At 46.4% G+C, this 16964-nt stretch overlaps 1 protein-coding gene across 2 annotated transcripts in view; it reads left to right on the forward strand.

Moving 5' to 3' along the window:
• The first annotated feature begins 412 nt into the window (after positions 1–412).
• The window catches only part of PACS1 (phosphofurin acidic cluster sorting protein 1), a 157598-nt gene continuing 141046 nt past the window's right edge, over positions 413–16964 (forward strand). Inside the window, exon 1 of one of the 2 annotated variants that reach the window (XM_039471516.2) lies at positions 413–1004. In XM_039471516.2, coding sequence (XP_039327450.1) covers positions 646–1004 — 359 coding nt within the window. In that variant the 5' untranslated portion in view covers positions 413–645. Of the gene's footprint in view, positions 1005–11223; positions 13350–16964 lie in introns of those variants that run through there. The other variant, XM_074401725.1, reaches the window with a different exon arrangement.

Genomic DNA, 16964 nt, shown 5'->3' on the forward strand with positions numbered 1-16964 from the left:
GCGGTGGCGGCGGGCCCAGGGTCTCCGCCGATCGCTCCGTTTGCTGGCGCCGCAGGGCAGGGCCAGGTCGGCAGGCGGAGAGCAAGCTCCCCGGCGTCCGCAGGCTAGAGGGGCCGAGGCGCGCTCCCGCAGCAACCCCCTCCCTACCGGGACCGAGTCCCGGAAAAGCCGTGTTTCCGCTGACGGGGCCACGGTCGGCGGGGGCGGGGAGGGGAGGAGCGGGTGCCGACGGGCAGCGGATTTGAGGGCCTGGCCCGCGGGCGCGCGCCAGCCACAGACCCTCCCTCCTTCCCCCTTCCGCGGGAGCGAGGGGCACGGGCCTCCGCACGCAGGGCGCGAGCGCGCCCGGCTCGGCCCCTGGGCGCTGGGTGGGGCCGCGCGGGCCAGGCTCCCCGCCCCCTCCCGGACACGCCCACCCGTGTCGGCCGCGCGAGCCGCAACAGGCAGCGGCGGGCGAGCGCGAGGCCCGCGCGCCCAGAGGCCCCGCGCGTGCGTGCAGCCCGCTGGCGGCTCGCGCTAGGGCAGGCGGGCTGAGGAGCCAGCCGAGCCCCTGCCGCCGCCGCCGCCGCCGCGGGGGAAGCCTGGGAGCCCACTCGGCGTCGCCTCGGTCTCCGTAACCCCCGCACCCCCACCCCTGGCCCGGCCATGGCGGAACGCGGAGGGGCAGGCGGTGGTCCCGGAGGCGCCGGGGGCGGCAGCAGCCAGCGGGGCTCCGGGGTCACCCAGTCCCCTCAGCAGCCGCCGCCGCCGCCGCAGCAGCAGCAGCAGCCGCCGCAGCAGCCGACGCCCCCCAAGCTGGCTCAGGCCACCTCGTCGTCCTCGTCCACTTCGGCGGCGGCTGCCTCCTCCTCGTCCTCGTCTACATCCACCTCCATGGCCGTGGCGGTGGCTTCGGGCTCCGCGCCTCCCGGCGGCCCCGGGCCAGGCCGCACCCCCGCTCCGGTGCAGATGAACCTGTACGCCACCTGGGAGGTGGACCGGAGCTCGTCCAGCTGCGTGCCCAGGTGAGCGCCGGCGGGTGCGGCGGGGCGCCGGGGGAGCGGGGTGGCCGCCGGGCCCCAGCCCTCCCCGCCCCAGCGCCCAAGGGGTCTCCGCCCTCCATCCCCCCGACAGTCCCGCAGGCGGGCCTGGCTCCAGTCAGGCCTCCCGGGACTCCTGCCACGGGGACCCGCCCTCTCCTGGCAGCCCCACCTTCTGCCTAGGGCCGGGACCACCCTCCCGTCCTCCCCGAGGGACCTTTTGGCCCCGGCCCTGGGCTTTCTCCCGTTGGGATGACCGAATCCGGCCTTCCTGGCCCGGAGTCTCCCCGAATAAGTTACACTCCTGCCTCGCCGGCGCCGGGGGCTGTACATACATTACATGGATGTGGTATAGATCTGTTTTGATATTATTTCCCAATAGACTCAGCATGTGCCAAACTCGATTGTCACCTCTTGCAGGTAAAGCTCATATAGTCACCCTAGGGGCTTCTCGTTAGCCTTTGGCACACATGTTGGTTTGAACTTCATGTTTACACACGTTCTGTCCCAAGCGCTATGCTGTTAGTTTTGGGGCCCTATTTAATGTGTCCTCAAGTGTATTTTTACTTCCCCTCCCCCACTAAAACTGGTCCCAGACTCTCCCAGCTCTGCAGGGCTCTGTGAAATTACTGCCTTGTTCCTAAATTCAGTCCATTCCTCTGTCTGTTGGAACCATCTGGGGACTTTCCTTCCATTGGCAAAGTAGGCCTGAGTTTGGGGGTACTTTCTGTTTCTGTATTGGAAAGGCAGTCTGTCTCCAACTTTGGGGATAGTGTGCTGTGTTTTACAGTTTACCACTTGAATAAGGCAGCGTGTGGAGCTGGTTTCACCCAGAAAGCCCAGAGAAGTGCCTGGAGGTGTTCTTTGTTGTCACCTTACAGCTGAGTTGATTCTGTTGCCTTGAAGTCTTGGGCCCTCTCCTCACTGTTAGGCAGGCAGATGTGTAAGTCAGAGTTAGGGAGTGTTGCTGGCCTCCACCCTCGACTGTTTTCCTTTCCCCACTTTTATTCTGGAAAATGTTATTTTACGTATATCCTAGATAGGAAGGATGAAAGTACATCTTACTGTTTCGTTCAGCTTAAGGAACATTAACTTAAGGAGCATTATCAATTCTGTTGAAGATCTCAGGGTAACCCTTCCTGACCACCTCCCCCCTTCTCCGTACAAAGGTAAACACTATTTTGAGTGTTTATCATTTCTCTTTCTAGAAAAAAAAAAAGTCTTACTACATATATGCATCTCTAAACAATATTTTTTGTAGTTTTGAATGTTCTTGAAGTTTGTATAAATGCTGTCATTATGTGTTCTGTTTTTCTTTTTTAAAAAATCACCATTAGGTTTGTGAGAATCATCCATGTGGTATGTTAGCTGTAGTTTAAATATTTTCATGATGGATAGTATTCTGTTGTATAATGAATATACCATAATTCTCTTGATGAATATGTAGGTTATTTCCTGTTTAACACCCACAGTAATGCATACATTTCCCCCCAGGACTCCTAGTGCTCTTGTGCAGAAGTTTCTTTAGGTTGTCTTCATATGGAGGGGTGTGATTGCTGCTCACTCTAGGGTATAGATCTGGGACTTCACTGGGCAAAGGTAGATTGTTTCCACGTGCTCCTTCCACTATGTTTCTGCGTCACTTGACAGATTTACACATTGTTTTTTTTCTCTGTCCTTCAGGGAAGTCAGGAGCCACATTAGTTTGGTTTGCTGTGGCCAGATCCATAGCACAACACCAAGCTCAAACGAGAGTTGAATGTGTGATGGTGTTCCTTTCGTGATTCTAAGCAGGCCTCTTTCTTTCTATACAGGCCCATCTGTTGCTGAAGTATTCTAACCCACCTCTTTCACACATAGAAACACCGTGTCCCTTCCTACATGGGTCCAGACTTGCCCATTCTTCCTTCACTTCCATGCCTGTGTTTGGTGATGTTTGGAGAGCTGCCTTCTCCAGCTTGTTAGGTTGAAAAGGTTCGAGCTGACTGGCAAGAAGCTGCAACAGAGGGGCACAGATGAAATCACTGACTGCCGTTGATGTTTGGTTTGCCTCTAGGTCTCTTGTTCACTGTAAAGTCCATGTAATAAATTATTAGCCCAAGACACAGCCAGGCATCTTGATCAAATGTATAATTACTTTGCTAACTTGCTGTGAAAGGCTTAGGCGGGCTTGTTTTTTGCTTTCTGGGAGCATGGGGTTATGTCACGTTTACTGACCAGCCCTTGAGCTTGTCCACTGTCCTGCTCTGACCTTGTTTTCCACCCACCACCCTTGTACCTCCTTACTCCTTGTGGAACACGTGTGCTCTTCGAGCATGCTGCAGGCTGGAATAACACACTGTAGGGAGAAAATGGCCTGCCATTGGTCTTTCCAATTATTAGAGTCATGTGGTTAATTTGAGGTCTCCTGGGTATCTCTTGTTCATGTTGTTTAGAATATATTGGCGACGTGTAGCACTCTGTGGAGGGATTAATATTCTTGTCTCATGTAACTCAAATGGGACACAAATATATGAGATACATGCCCTTTAGAAATGTAAACATGATTGTGGATTTAAGGTTAGGTGTGTATAAGAATGTCCTGGGATTTGGTGTCTTAGGGCAGAGATGAGGGGCTTGAACAGTACAGCATTAGGAAAGTCCTGCTGCTTTTCTTGATGCCTGTCAAAATATAATTTGCTTTTGAAAAAAATACCATTTCCCGGCCAGGTGTGGTGGCTCATGCCTACAATCCCAGGACTTTGGGAGGCCGAGGCAGGCAGATCACAAGGTCAGGAGTTTGAGACCAGTCTGGCCAATACTGTGAAATCCCCCCACTCTATTAAACATATAAAAATTAACCAAGTGTGGTGGTGGGTGCCTGTAGTCCCAGCTACTTGGGAGGCTGAGGCAGGAGAATTGCCTAAACCTGGGAGGCGGAGGTTGCAATTAGCTGAGATCGTGCTATGACACTCCAGCAGTGGTGACAGAGCGAGACTACATCTCAAAAAAAAAAAAAAGGAAAAAAACGTTTTCTGATTAGATATTTAAATAAAGAGCATTGTAGTTGTTCCTCAGGTAAGTGTCTGCTCTTAATATCTATTAAATTCTCCCAGAATACATAGTACTTTTGAAAAATTTTTATAGATGAATAACTTACCCCACAGCTGATTTTAAAAGAATGAAATTGGGCCAGGCTTGGTGGCTCATGCCTGTAATCCCAACACTTTGGGAGGCTGAGGCAGGTGGATCACCTAAGGTCAGGAGTTCGAGACCAGCCTGACAAACAGGGTGAAACCCTGTCTCTACTAAGTACAAAAAGTTAGCTAGGCATGGTGCTGGGCACCTGTAGTCCCAGCTACTTGGGAGGCTGAGACAAGAGAAGTGCTTGAACCTGGGAGAGGGAGGTTGCAGTGAGCTGAGATTGCACTATTGCCCTCCAGCTTGGGCAAAGAGAGCAAAACTGTCATATGATTGCAGTGAGCAATCATAGCTTACCTCAGCCTCCAACTCCAGCTCAGTGATCCTCCAGACTCAGCCTCCCAAGTAGCGGGAACTGTAGGCATGTGCCACCACACGTGGCTAATTTTTTTGTAAAGACAGGGTCTCACTGTGTTGCCCAGGCTGGTCTTGAAATCCTTGCTTCAAGCTATCCTCCTACCTCAGACTCCCAAAATGCTGAGATTACAGGTGTGAGCCACTGTCCCCAGCCTTTTACCAGCATTTTTTTTTAAAGACTAAATAATTAATACATGTCCATGATTAGAAATTTGAGCAGTATAGAAAGATGGAAAGCACAAAGGAAAAGGCCCTCAGTCTGTCCATCTTCTCACTTCCCAGAGGTAATCACTATGAAATACAGTTGGCTTTTAAGATGCTGTTATAAGAAGGTAGATCTGCTATAGTACCTTTCTCCTTTATGAAATTCAAGCTTTAGAAGTTAGCATTGTTTTCCCTCCATGCTAAGTAGTACTTCCTCTGCTGTGGTCCAGTATGGCATGGACTGTGGTGCAGGGTTATAGGGATGAGGTGGCATGCTGCTTGATGTTAAAGGAAGGATTTTAGAGCCTCATTGTTGATCCCTTCCCTTCAGTCTTTGTATGGTGAGGTTTCCCTGATGTTGTTTTCTCTTTTTGTGTTGCTGTAAGTAAGAGAGACAGAAAAAATTATTAAATTTTACAAGCATTCAAAATTTCTTCAGTGGCATAAAAGTTATTATTATTATTATTTTTGAGACAGAGTCTTGTTCTGTTGCCCAGGCTGGGGTCAGTGGCGCAATCTCGGCTCACTGCAATCTCCACCTCCTGGGTTCAAGCAGTTCTCTGCCTCAGTAGCTGGGATTATAGGTGCCTGTCACCACACCCAGGTAATTTTTGTATTTTTAGTAGAGACAGCGTTTCACCATCTTGGCCAGGCTGGTCTTGAACTCTTGACCTTGTGATCCTCCCACCTCAGCCTCCCAAAGTGCTGGGATTACAGGTGTGAACCACCGTGCCTGGCCAAAAGTGATTATTAAGAAGTGAAATGTCCTCTGCTGTATCAGTTGCAAACTGTATCCAAAGCCCCTTTGCATACCCTTATGTATATGTGAACTTAGGGAAGGAGTTTGGCAGTTATCAGTCAGGTTTGTCATTAGGCTCCTTTTTTTTTTTTTTTTTTTTTTTGAGATGGAGTTTCCCTCTGTCACCCAGGCTGGAGTACAGTGGCGTGATCTTGGTTCACTGCAACCTCCGCTTCCTGGGTTCAGGTGATTCTCCTGCCTCAGCCTTACCGAGTAGCTGGGACTACAGATGCATACCACCACGCCCAGCTAATTTTTTTTTTGTCTTTTTAGTAGAGACAAGGTTTCGTTCTGTTGGCCAGGCTGGTCTGGAACATTTGACGTCAGGTGATCTGCCCGCCTTGGCCTGTCAGAGTACTGGGATTATAGACGTGAGCCACTGCACCCGGCCAGGCCACATTTTTTTAAAAGTGGGTGCTGAGGTCAAGTCTCAATGGACAAAAGTGTTGGAGCCAGAGGAGGTGGCTATAGCTGAGTCAGCATGACTGGCCTGCAGTAGAAGTGTTACTTTCATGAAAGCACTTGGGGGCAGTTGCCCCTTTAACTACAGAAGCACTAGACAAACCAAGATATACTACTCTGTCTTCTTACTATATCCTAGGACAAACTCTTCCATGTCTCAGTTTACTTTTGTTTTGTTGTTGTTGTTGTTGTTGTTGTTGTTGTTTGAGACATGGTCTCACTCCGTTACTCAGGTTGGAGCGTAGTGGCACAATCACACCTCATTGCAGCCTAGACCTCCTGAGCTCAAGCATTCCTTCCACCTCAGCCTCCCGAGTAGCTGGGTCCATAGGCACATGCCACCATGCCAGGATGATTTTAAATTTTTTTGTAGAGATGGGATCTCACTGTGTTGCTCAGGCTGGTCTCGAACTCCTGGGCTCAAGTGATCCTCCCAAAGTACTGGGATAGTGGCATGACCCACTGTGCCCAGCCCATGCTTAGTTTTTTCATCCTTATGGGAATACTTTTACTTACCATCCATTCTTAGATGTGGATGAAATAGATATAAAACAGGATCTGTAGAAGCAAGGGAGAAAGCACTCCTTAAATTATAGGTGTAAAGTAAATGTAATTGATCAAATAAGAGAGACCTGGTGAAATTTCTGTTACTACTCTACCATTAAAAGTCTTAAAAGCATGTTTGTACCTGAGGAGATTTGAATTTCACATTGCGAGTGTTGTAATAGAATATCCTCTCTATCAGGGTAATAGTATCCATCGTCCCTGTGGAAGCTCAGATTCCTTGGGTTAGAAAGATAATGACTTTCACAGAGTACATTTTACATGTATTGATTTACAGATCTTTTGGACACATTAGCAGTTATGTGATTTCTTTCTAAACTAGTTTTTCATTTTCTTAGCCAAGCCAGTAAGTTGTCACTGTTGTTGGTGGTGCTGGCATGAGGGCGGTGCAAGTAACAAAATGTTTGGGCTGTGTCTTTTCGCTACCTCACCTCAGGAGACTTGTCCAGTGTGGACCTGGACTTTTTTTTGCTTTTTTATTTTTTGAGACTGAGTCTTGCCACCCAGGCTGGAGTGCAGTGGCATGATCTCAGCTCACTGCAACCTCCACCTGCCGGGATTCTTGTGCCTCAGCTTCCTGAGTAGCTGGGACTGCAGGCGTGTGCCACGACACCCAGCTAATTTTTGTATTTTTGGTAGAGATGGGGTTTTCACCCTGTTGGCCAGGCTTGTTTCAAACTTCTGACCTCAAGTGATCCACCCGCCTTGGCCTCCCAACGTGCTGGGATAATAGGCATGAGCTACTGCATCTGGACTGGCCTGGACTTGAAGATGTTACTGCAGACGCCAGCGCCATCTACATGGTGTATCCGCTGAAATTTGGTGTTGGCCTGGCTTGCACCCGTGTTGTCACATTCCAGAAATTCTGTGGGAATCTAGGGTAGCTGTGGGAATGATTTGCCAGTGTTGGTCTTCTTCCAGCCTGGGGTTTGGGGTGATATTCAGGGCTCTTGAGGAAAGTCAGAGTTTGGAGTTAGCCTTAGAACTTCTTTCAGAGGGCCATTGAACAAGCTGGGCAGGCTCTAGGTTGGTGAGCACTGATACGGTCTTCTCTGTGGGCAGATTGAGGAATAACCAGCTTCCAGTGGTTTTAGAGACCAAGATATGCACCAGCTATACAGTGTTACCCCTTACAGACGTTCACAGGGCCGTTGACTGGACCTGTGTTCCCCTTTGCCTCATTAGAAACCGTGGCTTTGGTCACAGCTCAGGAATCACCACTTAGGCAGACCTGTACCCTGCCTCTTGGCCTTGGGAAACTCAGTAGAACAGACAACTACCCAATGAAACACATCTGGAAAACTTACGGAAAATAGTTTGTTAAAACATTTCAAGGCTGGGCATGGTGGCTCACTCCTATCCACTCAGCACTTTGGGAGGCTGAGGCGGAAGAATCACTTGACTCCAGGAGTTCCAGACCAGCCTGGACAACATGGCAACCCTGTCTCCACAAAAAATAAACAAAATTAGCCAGGTGAGGTGGTGTGCACCTGTGTTCCCAGCTACTCAGTAGGCTAAAGTAGGAGGATCGCTTGAGCTCAGGAGGTCGAGGCTTCAGTGAGCCCTGATCTCGCCCCTGCACTGTAGCCTGGGTGACAGAGCAAGACCCTGTCTCAAACAAAAAACAGTTGAATGGAGAATGTTCTAAACCATTACTTTTCTTGTGTTGAGGTAGATGGTGAGGCATAGATGATAATGGCAGGTTTGTTTAATTTTTTTGCAGATCCTTTTAGACTGTAGGGTGTATTTTTGTTTGTTTGTTTTTTTGGAGACAGTCTTGCTCTGTTGTCCAGGCTAGAATGCGGTGGCGAGATCTTGGCTCACTGCAACCTCCACCTCCCGGGTTCAAGCAATTCTCTTGCCTTAGCCTCCTGAGTAGCTGGGACTACAGGTGCACGCCACCACACCTGGCTAATTTTTTGTATTTTTTTTTTTTTTTTTTTTTTTTTTTTGTAGAGATGGGGTTTCACTGTGTTGCCCAGGCTGGTTGTGAACTCCTGAGCTCAGGTAATTCTCCTGCCTCGGCCTCTGAAGTACTGGGATTATAGACGTGCGCCACTGCACCTGGCCAGTATATTGTTTTTGTTGTTTGTTTGTTTTGAGTCAGAGTTTCACTTTTGTCACCCAGGCTGGAGTGCAATGGCATGGTCTTGGCTCACTGCAACCTCTGCCTCCCAGGTTCAAGCAGTTCTCCTGCCTCAGCCTCCAAAGTAGCTGGGATTACAGGTGTGTACCACCACGCCTGGCTAATTTTGTGTTTTTAGTAGAGACAAGGTTTCACCATGTTGGCCAGGCTGGTATCGAACTCCTGACCTCAGGTGATTTGCCTGTCTTGGCCTCCCAAAGTGCAGGGATTACAGGTGTGAGCCACCGTGCATGGCCAACTCTAAGGTTTTTCAGATACAACAAAGGTTAGAATATTTAGAATATTTGAGTTTAGTTCTAGCTTTCAACCATTTTTCTGAATCTCAAATATTATTCTTCCTCCTTTCTCCTTGTGAGTAATGATCTGTGTCAACTCCCAGATAAACCTGGGTTGCCTTCATACTTTTAGTACTTTTCGTTTTGTAAATATAGTGGTACCCACAAGTCATTTTGGCAAAAACACTTTTAAGAACTGTATGCGTCTTAGAAATTGCACTGTGGGTAATTTGCCTTGTCTGTTTTTTAGTGACCTGATGTAAATAGGTAGATGTGAAAGGAGTGACCCCTTAAAACTTGTTCCCTACTATGCCACCTGTTCCCTTCTTTGTAGTCTGTGTAACTCCTTCAAATAACTCTCAAAACCTTATTGTGTATAGGATTTCCCCCAGCTAACAATTTGGGTATGATTGGCATGTTAATTATATCTGAGGGATTTTAGACTGGTTATTTTGTTTTTGTTTCTCGGACAGGCTCTCACTCTGTTGCCCCAACTGGAGTGCAGTGACATGAGCACAGCTTGATCTGTAGCCTAACTTCCTGGGTTCAAGTCATCTTCCCGCCTTAGCCTCCCAAGTACCTGGGACCACAGGCACATGCCAACGTGCCCTGCTAACTTATTAATTTTTTGCAGAGACAAGGTCCCACTATGCTGCCTAGGCTGGTCTCCAACCCCTGGGCTCAAGAGATCCTCCTGCCTCTGCCTCCCATAGTGCTGGGATTACAGGCATAAGCCATTGCAGCCGGGCTAGACTGGTTATTGTGCTTAGATAGCGGATGGTGCTTTTTCTTTTCAGTTGTTTTCTTTTCTTTTCTTTTCTTTTCTTTTCTTTTCTTTTCTTTTCTTTTTGAGACAGAGTCTTGTTTTGTTGCCCAGGCTGGAGTGCAGTGGCGTGATCTTGGCTCACTGCAAGCTCTGCCTCCCAGGTTCAAGCAATTCTCCTGCCTCTGCCTCCCAAGTAGCTGGTATTATAGGTGCATACCACCAAGCCTGACTAATTTTTGTACTTTTAGTAGAGAGCAGATTTCACCATGATGGCCAGGCTGGTCTCGAACTCCTGACCTCCAGCCCACGTCAGCCTCCCAAAATCCTGGGATTATTGGCACTAGCCACCACACCAGCCTCTTTTCAGTTGTTTTCTGAAACTTTGTGTTTGTGTGTTTGTATGTGCACTTCTGTAAATGTGAGTTTTCTTTTGTTCCTCTTGGTAGGTGAGACATTCTTTATGGCAGTTTGGTTTTTTTTTAATAGTTTATTGCTGGGAAAAGATCTGGATTAAAAAACAAATGTTTGGGTAAAAAAAAAGTTTAGAACACACAAAGTCTAGGGGCATCAGTCATCATTTACTGATCCCTTCTCACCAGCCTTTTCCTTCCTCTTATTTACAAATGCCTAATGGCTTCGGGGTTTAGAGAGCAGCTTTTCCCTTCTGTTTTTCTGTTTTACAGTACCTCTGAAACACACTGCATTGTAATCCCTCCCAACTTGTGCCACCCTAGTCTTTCCCAGAAAGTAACCCCTAGTGGCAGTTTAGAGTGAAATAAAATCAGAACTTGTCACACCTCCTCTATAATCTTCCAGTTCATTCATTCAGCGAAAGCTTATAAACCAGCTGATGTGTGCCACAAACAAAATTCTTGATCTCATGAAGGCCGCATTCTGGTGGGTGAAGATAAGAGACACCATCCAATAACTTTCCATCATACTTTAAAAAGATCCCCTTTTCATGCCTCAGGAGATGCTAAACATGTCAGAAGCCCCTTCCCATGTCTTCGACCTCACCTCTGCATTCTCCCCTTGCTGCCAGGTGGTGGGTCACACCCACTTTAGGGCTTTTGCTCTTATTCATTGAGCATTTATAAAGTAACTAACTAAAAGTACAAGATTATTTGTGGTAATGGCGAGCAGTTGTGAAGCAGCTTTATAAACTCCCAGAAAGGGTTGAGCAGGTGAGGACAGCCTTCCAAGGTGGCAGGTCTGCGAAGAGCTGAATGATACCCAGGAGCCAGTCTCAGTAATCCAAGTGCTTTTGCACTTGCTGTTCCCTCTACCTGTGATGCTGTTTCCCTGGATCCTTGGATTAGTGAGACTGGCTCCTGGGTATTATTCAGCTCTTCGCAAACCTGCCACCTTGGAAGGCTGTCCTCACCTACATAACCCCTTCTGGGAGTTTATAAAGCTGCTTCACAACTGCTCGCCATTACCAGAAATAATCTTGTTCCTTTAGTTAGTTACGTTATAGATGCTCAATAAGTATATTTGTCAAATCAATGACACTGATTTTCCTATACTGTGTTTATAATGTTTATTGAATGACTGTCTGTTATACACAATTCGTCTATTCACCAAATATTTACTGAGTATTTCTATGTGCCAGCACTGATCTAGGCTCTGGAGAAGCAGCAGCAGACAGGCTGACAAAGCCCATTCTCTCCAAAAGTGTACATTCTGGTGGGGTGACAGATGAGAAACAGTTATATCATTATATCTATGATAAATGGTTAGATAGCAAGTAGGGTCACAAAGAAAAGTATGGTAGGGAACTGAGCACTGGGGGAAAGGCTGTCCTAGTCGGTGAGGGCCTCTGGTAAGGTTACAGTTGAGCTGATGCTCACTGCAGTGAAGCTGATGACCTGCGTATTTCCTGTGTGCCTCAAAACCTCCAGAGGCAGGTGCTAAGATTCCTTTTCTCACAAGGGAAAATTGAGGCCCTGTGAGGTGAAGGCATTTTTTTAAGAATACACAGTTTAAAAGTGGGTAGGGCTAGTATTTGTCTCATGACTCACTGTTGCTTGACACCAGAGCTGTTTCTGTGTTTAAACCTGGTCCCCTAAACTGTGCCTGGTTCTCATAGTTGACAAATAATATTTAATGTCTTATTCTTTGCCAGTTGGAATTACAGAACGCTGCTCAATTTCCATCATAGACAGTGAGAGGCTATGTGGTGTAGTGGCTGTGAGTGTGGATTCTAGAGCCAGTCAGGTCAGATTTGACTATTTGAGTGACTCTGGACAAGTTTTTAACCTCTATCATGCTTCATTTTTTTCCCCATGTGTAAATGGGCATAATAATTGTCCCTGCTGGGTGTGGTGGCTCACATTTATAACCCCAACAATTTGGGAGGCTGAGGTGGAAGGATTGCTTGAGCCGGGAGTTTAAGATCAGCCTGGGCAACATAGGGAGACCCCGTCTGTACAAAAAAAATAGAGAAAAAATTAGCTGGGCTTGGTGGCACATGCTTATGATCCCAGCTACTTTGGTGGCTGAGTCTGGAGGATCGCTTGAGCTCAGGAAGTTGAGAATGCAGTGAGCTGTGTTACATCACTGCACTCCAGCCTGAGTGACAGAGGGAGACCTTGTCTCAAAAAAAAAAAAAAAAAAAAAAGTCTCTGTCTCACAGGATTATTGTCAGAATTAAATCAGGTTAGTTCATGTTAATTGTATGTGTGGCAACATAGAAAGCATTTAATATTAGCTATTACTGTTGCTATTTTTCTGGTCAACCTAATTTCTCTGTCTTCCCTGCCCCCTCTCAACCCAAACAAAGTAAACATGCTTTCTTTTTTTCTTTTAATATATATATTTTTTATTGCATTTTAGGTTTTGGGGTACATGTGAAGAACATGTAAGATTGTTGCATAGGTACACACATGGCAGTGTGGTTTGCTGCCTTCCTTCCCATCACCTATATCTGGCATTTCTCCCCATGTTATCCCTCCCCAACTCCCCACCCCCCGCTGTTCTTCCCTTATTTCTACCCCCACAGACCCTAGTGTGTGATGCTCCCCTCCCTGTGTCCATGTGTTCTCATTGTTCAACACCCGACTATGAGTGAGAACATGTAGTGTTTGATTTTCTGTTCTTGTGTCAGTTTGCTGAGAATGATGGTTTCCAGGTTGATCCATGTCCCTGCAAAGGACACAAACTCATTGAGTAAACATACTTTCTTTCCAGAATTAGGGTAATATTCAGATTTCCTCAGTGGGACCATCACAAGTTCTTGGGTTCACCTTAGGTACATATCCTGCCAAACTCCAGACTTATTAGACTACAAAGTCAAAGCAAAATATTTTGGTTCTCTGAAGCAGTGGCTAGGTCAGGATCCTGTTTCTACATCCTGCCAGCTTATATGAACGGAAGAGAAGGTGCAGGCTCCGCCTGCAAACCACAGCTTTGTTTTGAGCCAGCTTGACTTGACAGCTTCCCTATTTTACCTGCTGACTTCTTTAGCCCTGGTTTGGCAGCCAGAAGAGCAACTGAACCGGTTTATAGCTTGCCACTTAGCACCAATGAAAACTGAGCAACTCCTAGGAAGATGAAGGTTTAACTGAGCAACTCCTAGGTAAATGAGGGTTTAAATGTAGTTGATTTTTTTTTTCTCTTGTCGTTTTTTTTTTTTTTTTTTTTTTTTTTTTTTTTTGAGACGGAGTTTCGCTCTTGTTACCCAGGCTGGAGTGCAATGGCGCGATCTCGGCTCACTGCAACCTCCGCCTCCTGGGTTCAGGCAATTCTCCTGCCTCAGCCTCCTGAATAGCTGGGATTACAGGCACGCGCCACCATGCCCAGCTAATTTTTGGTATTTTTAGTAGAGACGGGGTTTCACCCTGTTGACCAGGTTGGTCTCGATCTCTCGACCTCGTGATCCACCCGCCTCGGCCTCCCAAAGTGCTGGGATTACAGGCTTGAGCCACCGCGCCCGGCCTTCTCTTGTCTTTTTAAGTTTGCCTTTTTACGTGTCAAACTGTAGAAGCACTACATTCCGGCCAGGCACAGTGGCTCATGCCTGTAATCTCAGCACTTTCGGAGGCTGAGGCAGGTGGATCAGGAGGTCAGAAGTTCCAAGACCAGCCTGGCCAAGATGGCGAAACCCATTTTTAGTCTATTGTTTAATAAAATTATGTCCTTAGAGTTTTTAGTCTCTACTAAAAATACAAAAATTTGCCAGGCGCGGTGGCAAGCACCTGTAATCCCAGCTACTTGGGAGGCTGAGGCAGGAGACTTGCTTGAACCCCGGAGGCAGAGGTTGCAGTGAGCCAAGATCATGCCGTTGTACTCCAGCCTGGGCAACAGAGTGAGACTTCATCAAAAAAAAAGAAAAACTACATTCTATTTTTATAGGAAGAACATGATAATACATTTGTGGTATCTTCTGAAACATATAGATCTTTGGGTGTATGTTCATTTTCAACTTTAATAAGCATCAGGACTTTATTTTTCCATTTTGATTGGAAATCTACAATTATATTTACTTGTTTCTGGTTCTTTTTAAAGAATATGAAATACAGATTAACATTTCCTTGAATCTGGATCTTAATGATGAATGGCTTCTCATGGTAAATATCAGGGCTTAATGAAGAGTGTAGACTGGTACATGGGGCACAACTGGTTTCTTTTTTTTTTTTTTTTTTTTTTTTTTTTGAGGCAGTTTTACTCTGTCCCCCAGCCTGGGGTACAGTGGTGCAGTCATAGTTCACTGTAGCCTCGAACTCCTGGACTAAAGTGATCCTCTGACCTCAGTCTTCCAAGTACAGGTGCACCATGTCCGGCTAAATTTTTAATTTTTTTGTAGAGATGGGGTTTTGCCATGTTGCCCTGGACTCAAGCAACCTTAGCTTCCCAAAGTGTTGGGATTATAGGCGTGAGCCACCATCCCTGGCTACCTTTTTTTTTTTTTTTTTTTTAACCTCATTTGTTATGATAGATAAAATGTTTGTAAAATGTTTGAGCACCAGACCGGGCACTGGGGCTCGCACCTATAATCCCAGCACTTTGGGAGGCCAAGATGAGTGGATTACCTGAGGTCAGGAGTTCGAGACCAGCCTGGCCAACATGGTGAAATCCTTCTTCTACTAAAAATACAAAAAAATGAGCCAGGTGTGGTGGCTGGTGCCTGTAATCCCAGATACTCGGGAGGCTGAGGCAGGAGAATCGCCTGAACCTGGGAGGCAGAGGTTTCAGGGAGCCAAGAATATGCCACTGCACTCCAGCCTGGGCAACAATAGCAAAACTTCATCTCAAAAAATGAAATAAAATGTTTGAGCATCTATATTCATAAAACAAAGATCCGTCATATCTTTGAGGAGTGTCAGTGAAACTCTGAATATGATGGTGTACTATTTGTACTGCAGTTGCTGTCATATTAGCCACCTTTTACGTTGTCTTCACAAGCAGGTTTTTATCTGGTGCTTTCAATCACAGGTGATGGAATGGGGCAGTGTAATACGCCTCAAGTCCATTATTTATAAAATTATGTCCTCAGAGTTAAAATATGTGGAAAGTAGTTGACAGCATTCTGTCATCTCTCCCATGTACTGTTTTGCTGTGGATGAAAATGAATAAGCAACTCTGGAAACCAAGGTCCTCTGGGAACATACAAAGTCTTGTGGCTATTAATGGATTTAATTGTATTTCCTCTCTGCCACCAAGATGTGCGATAAATTGTTTATGCCCTTACTGTTAGTGGGGAGAATTGTTCATTAAATGCATGTAATATTATTATGGTTTTGTTTTTATTACTTGTAGATAGTCTTATCTCTCCTTTTAAAAAAATATAAAAAGAATGCCTGTAATTATTAAACGTTGGCCATTAATCCCTCTGGTTGACTTTTCCCTCTGTGGAGAAAAAGGAAAGTATCATCTCACTGGGGAAGCAAGCTGGACTGGAAATGGGACATGGTCTCCTAAATCTAAGATTTGGCAGAAGGTTGGTTTGGTATGCTTTGGACTTGGGCCAAGTGATATATTTACTTAGGTTCCAGAAGGGCCTGGTTCTAAGGCAGCCACACTGATACATGAATGCCTTGTATCAAGTGTGGAGAGGCTTCATTGTATTTAAATCCACTTAAGAGGACAGTTATAGAAGAATGACTGTTTAGGACTGTGGTTCTATTTTCTTGTCATTTAGGTATTTCTGCCAATTATAATAAATGTGGAGGAAAAAAGTCAGCAAATTGCTATAAGTCTCTTTGAAACCATATGCCAGAAATGCTTTAACATTAAAGTTTGATTTCTCACTTGGCTTTACCCCACCATGTGGGTTTGGATAAGTCTTTGTAACTTCCTGCGCATACCTCTACTGTTTCTTCATTTAGTCAAAAGGTACTTATTAAGCATACATTACAGACCAGTCACTGCTTGGATACTGAGGAGAGAGCAATGAACAAAACAAACAGAAATTTCAGCTCTTGTGGAGCTTACCTTCTGTGGCCAGGGTGGGCAGCAGGTAGTAACAAGTGAGTAAGCAAATATTAGGGTGTGCTGGACAAGAAAAAATGGGGTAAGTGGGCAGAGGAATGAGGTCATGGTTTTAAACAAGGTGGTCTAGAGAGACCTCAGAAGGCGAGCCAGCCACATGGAACACACATTTAGGCAGACTGGGCAAAGTTTATGGGATGAGGCCTCCCAGTAGAGGGAACAAGAAGTATTGCAGGTTCCAGAGGATCCAGGAGGCCAGTGTGGCTGGAGCCAGGTGAATTAGAGAGAGTAATAGATAATAGATAAAGTCAAAGAGGTAAAAGGGGGAAGGTCTCACAGATCTGTAGGACTCTGGCTTTGACCTTGAGTGAAATGAGAAGTCATTAGGCTTTTGAGGCAGCGAAGAGGCATGATCACTTCCACCCTAAAAGAACCACTGACCACTGTGTGTGGTCTGTAAAGAAAGGCTGGGGTGGAAGCAGGGATTTGGGTCGGTGGGGGCTGCTGTGATCATCTAGGTGGGAGCTGATGCTGGCTTGGACCAAGGTGGTGGAGGTAGAGATGAGAAAGTGGAGGGAGTCTGAGCATATGTCAAGGCTGAAGAGTTTGCTTATGATCGGATTTGAGGTATGACAGAAGAAAAGGATTCAAGGATGACACCAATATTTCATTTAACTTCTTTGTGTCTGTTTCTGTTTGTTTTGTTTTAAAGTAATTATTGTCATCCCTTTATCTTAGCAACTTTCTTTGAGAACAAGATCTG

This window comes from Saimiri boliviensis, chromosome 6 (genome assembly GCF_048565385.1).
Source record: "Saimiri boliviensis isolate mSaiBol1 chromosome 6, mSaiBol1.pri, whole genome shotgun sequence".
Classification (NCBI taxonomy): domain Eukaryota; kingdom Metazoa; phylum Chordata; class Mammalia; order Primates; family Cebidae; genus Saimiri; species Saimiri boliviensis.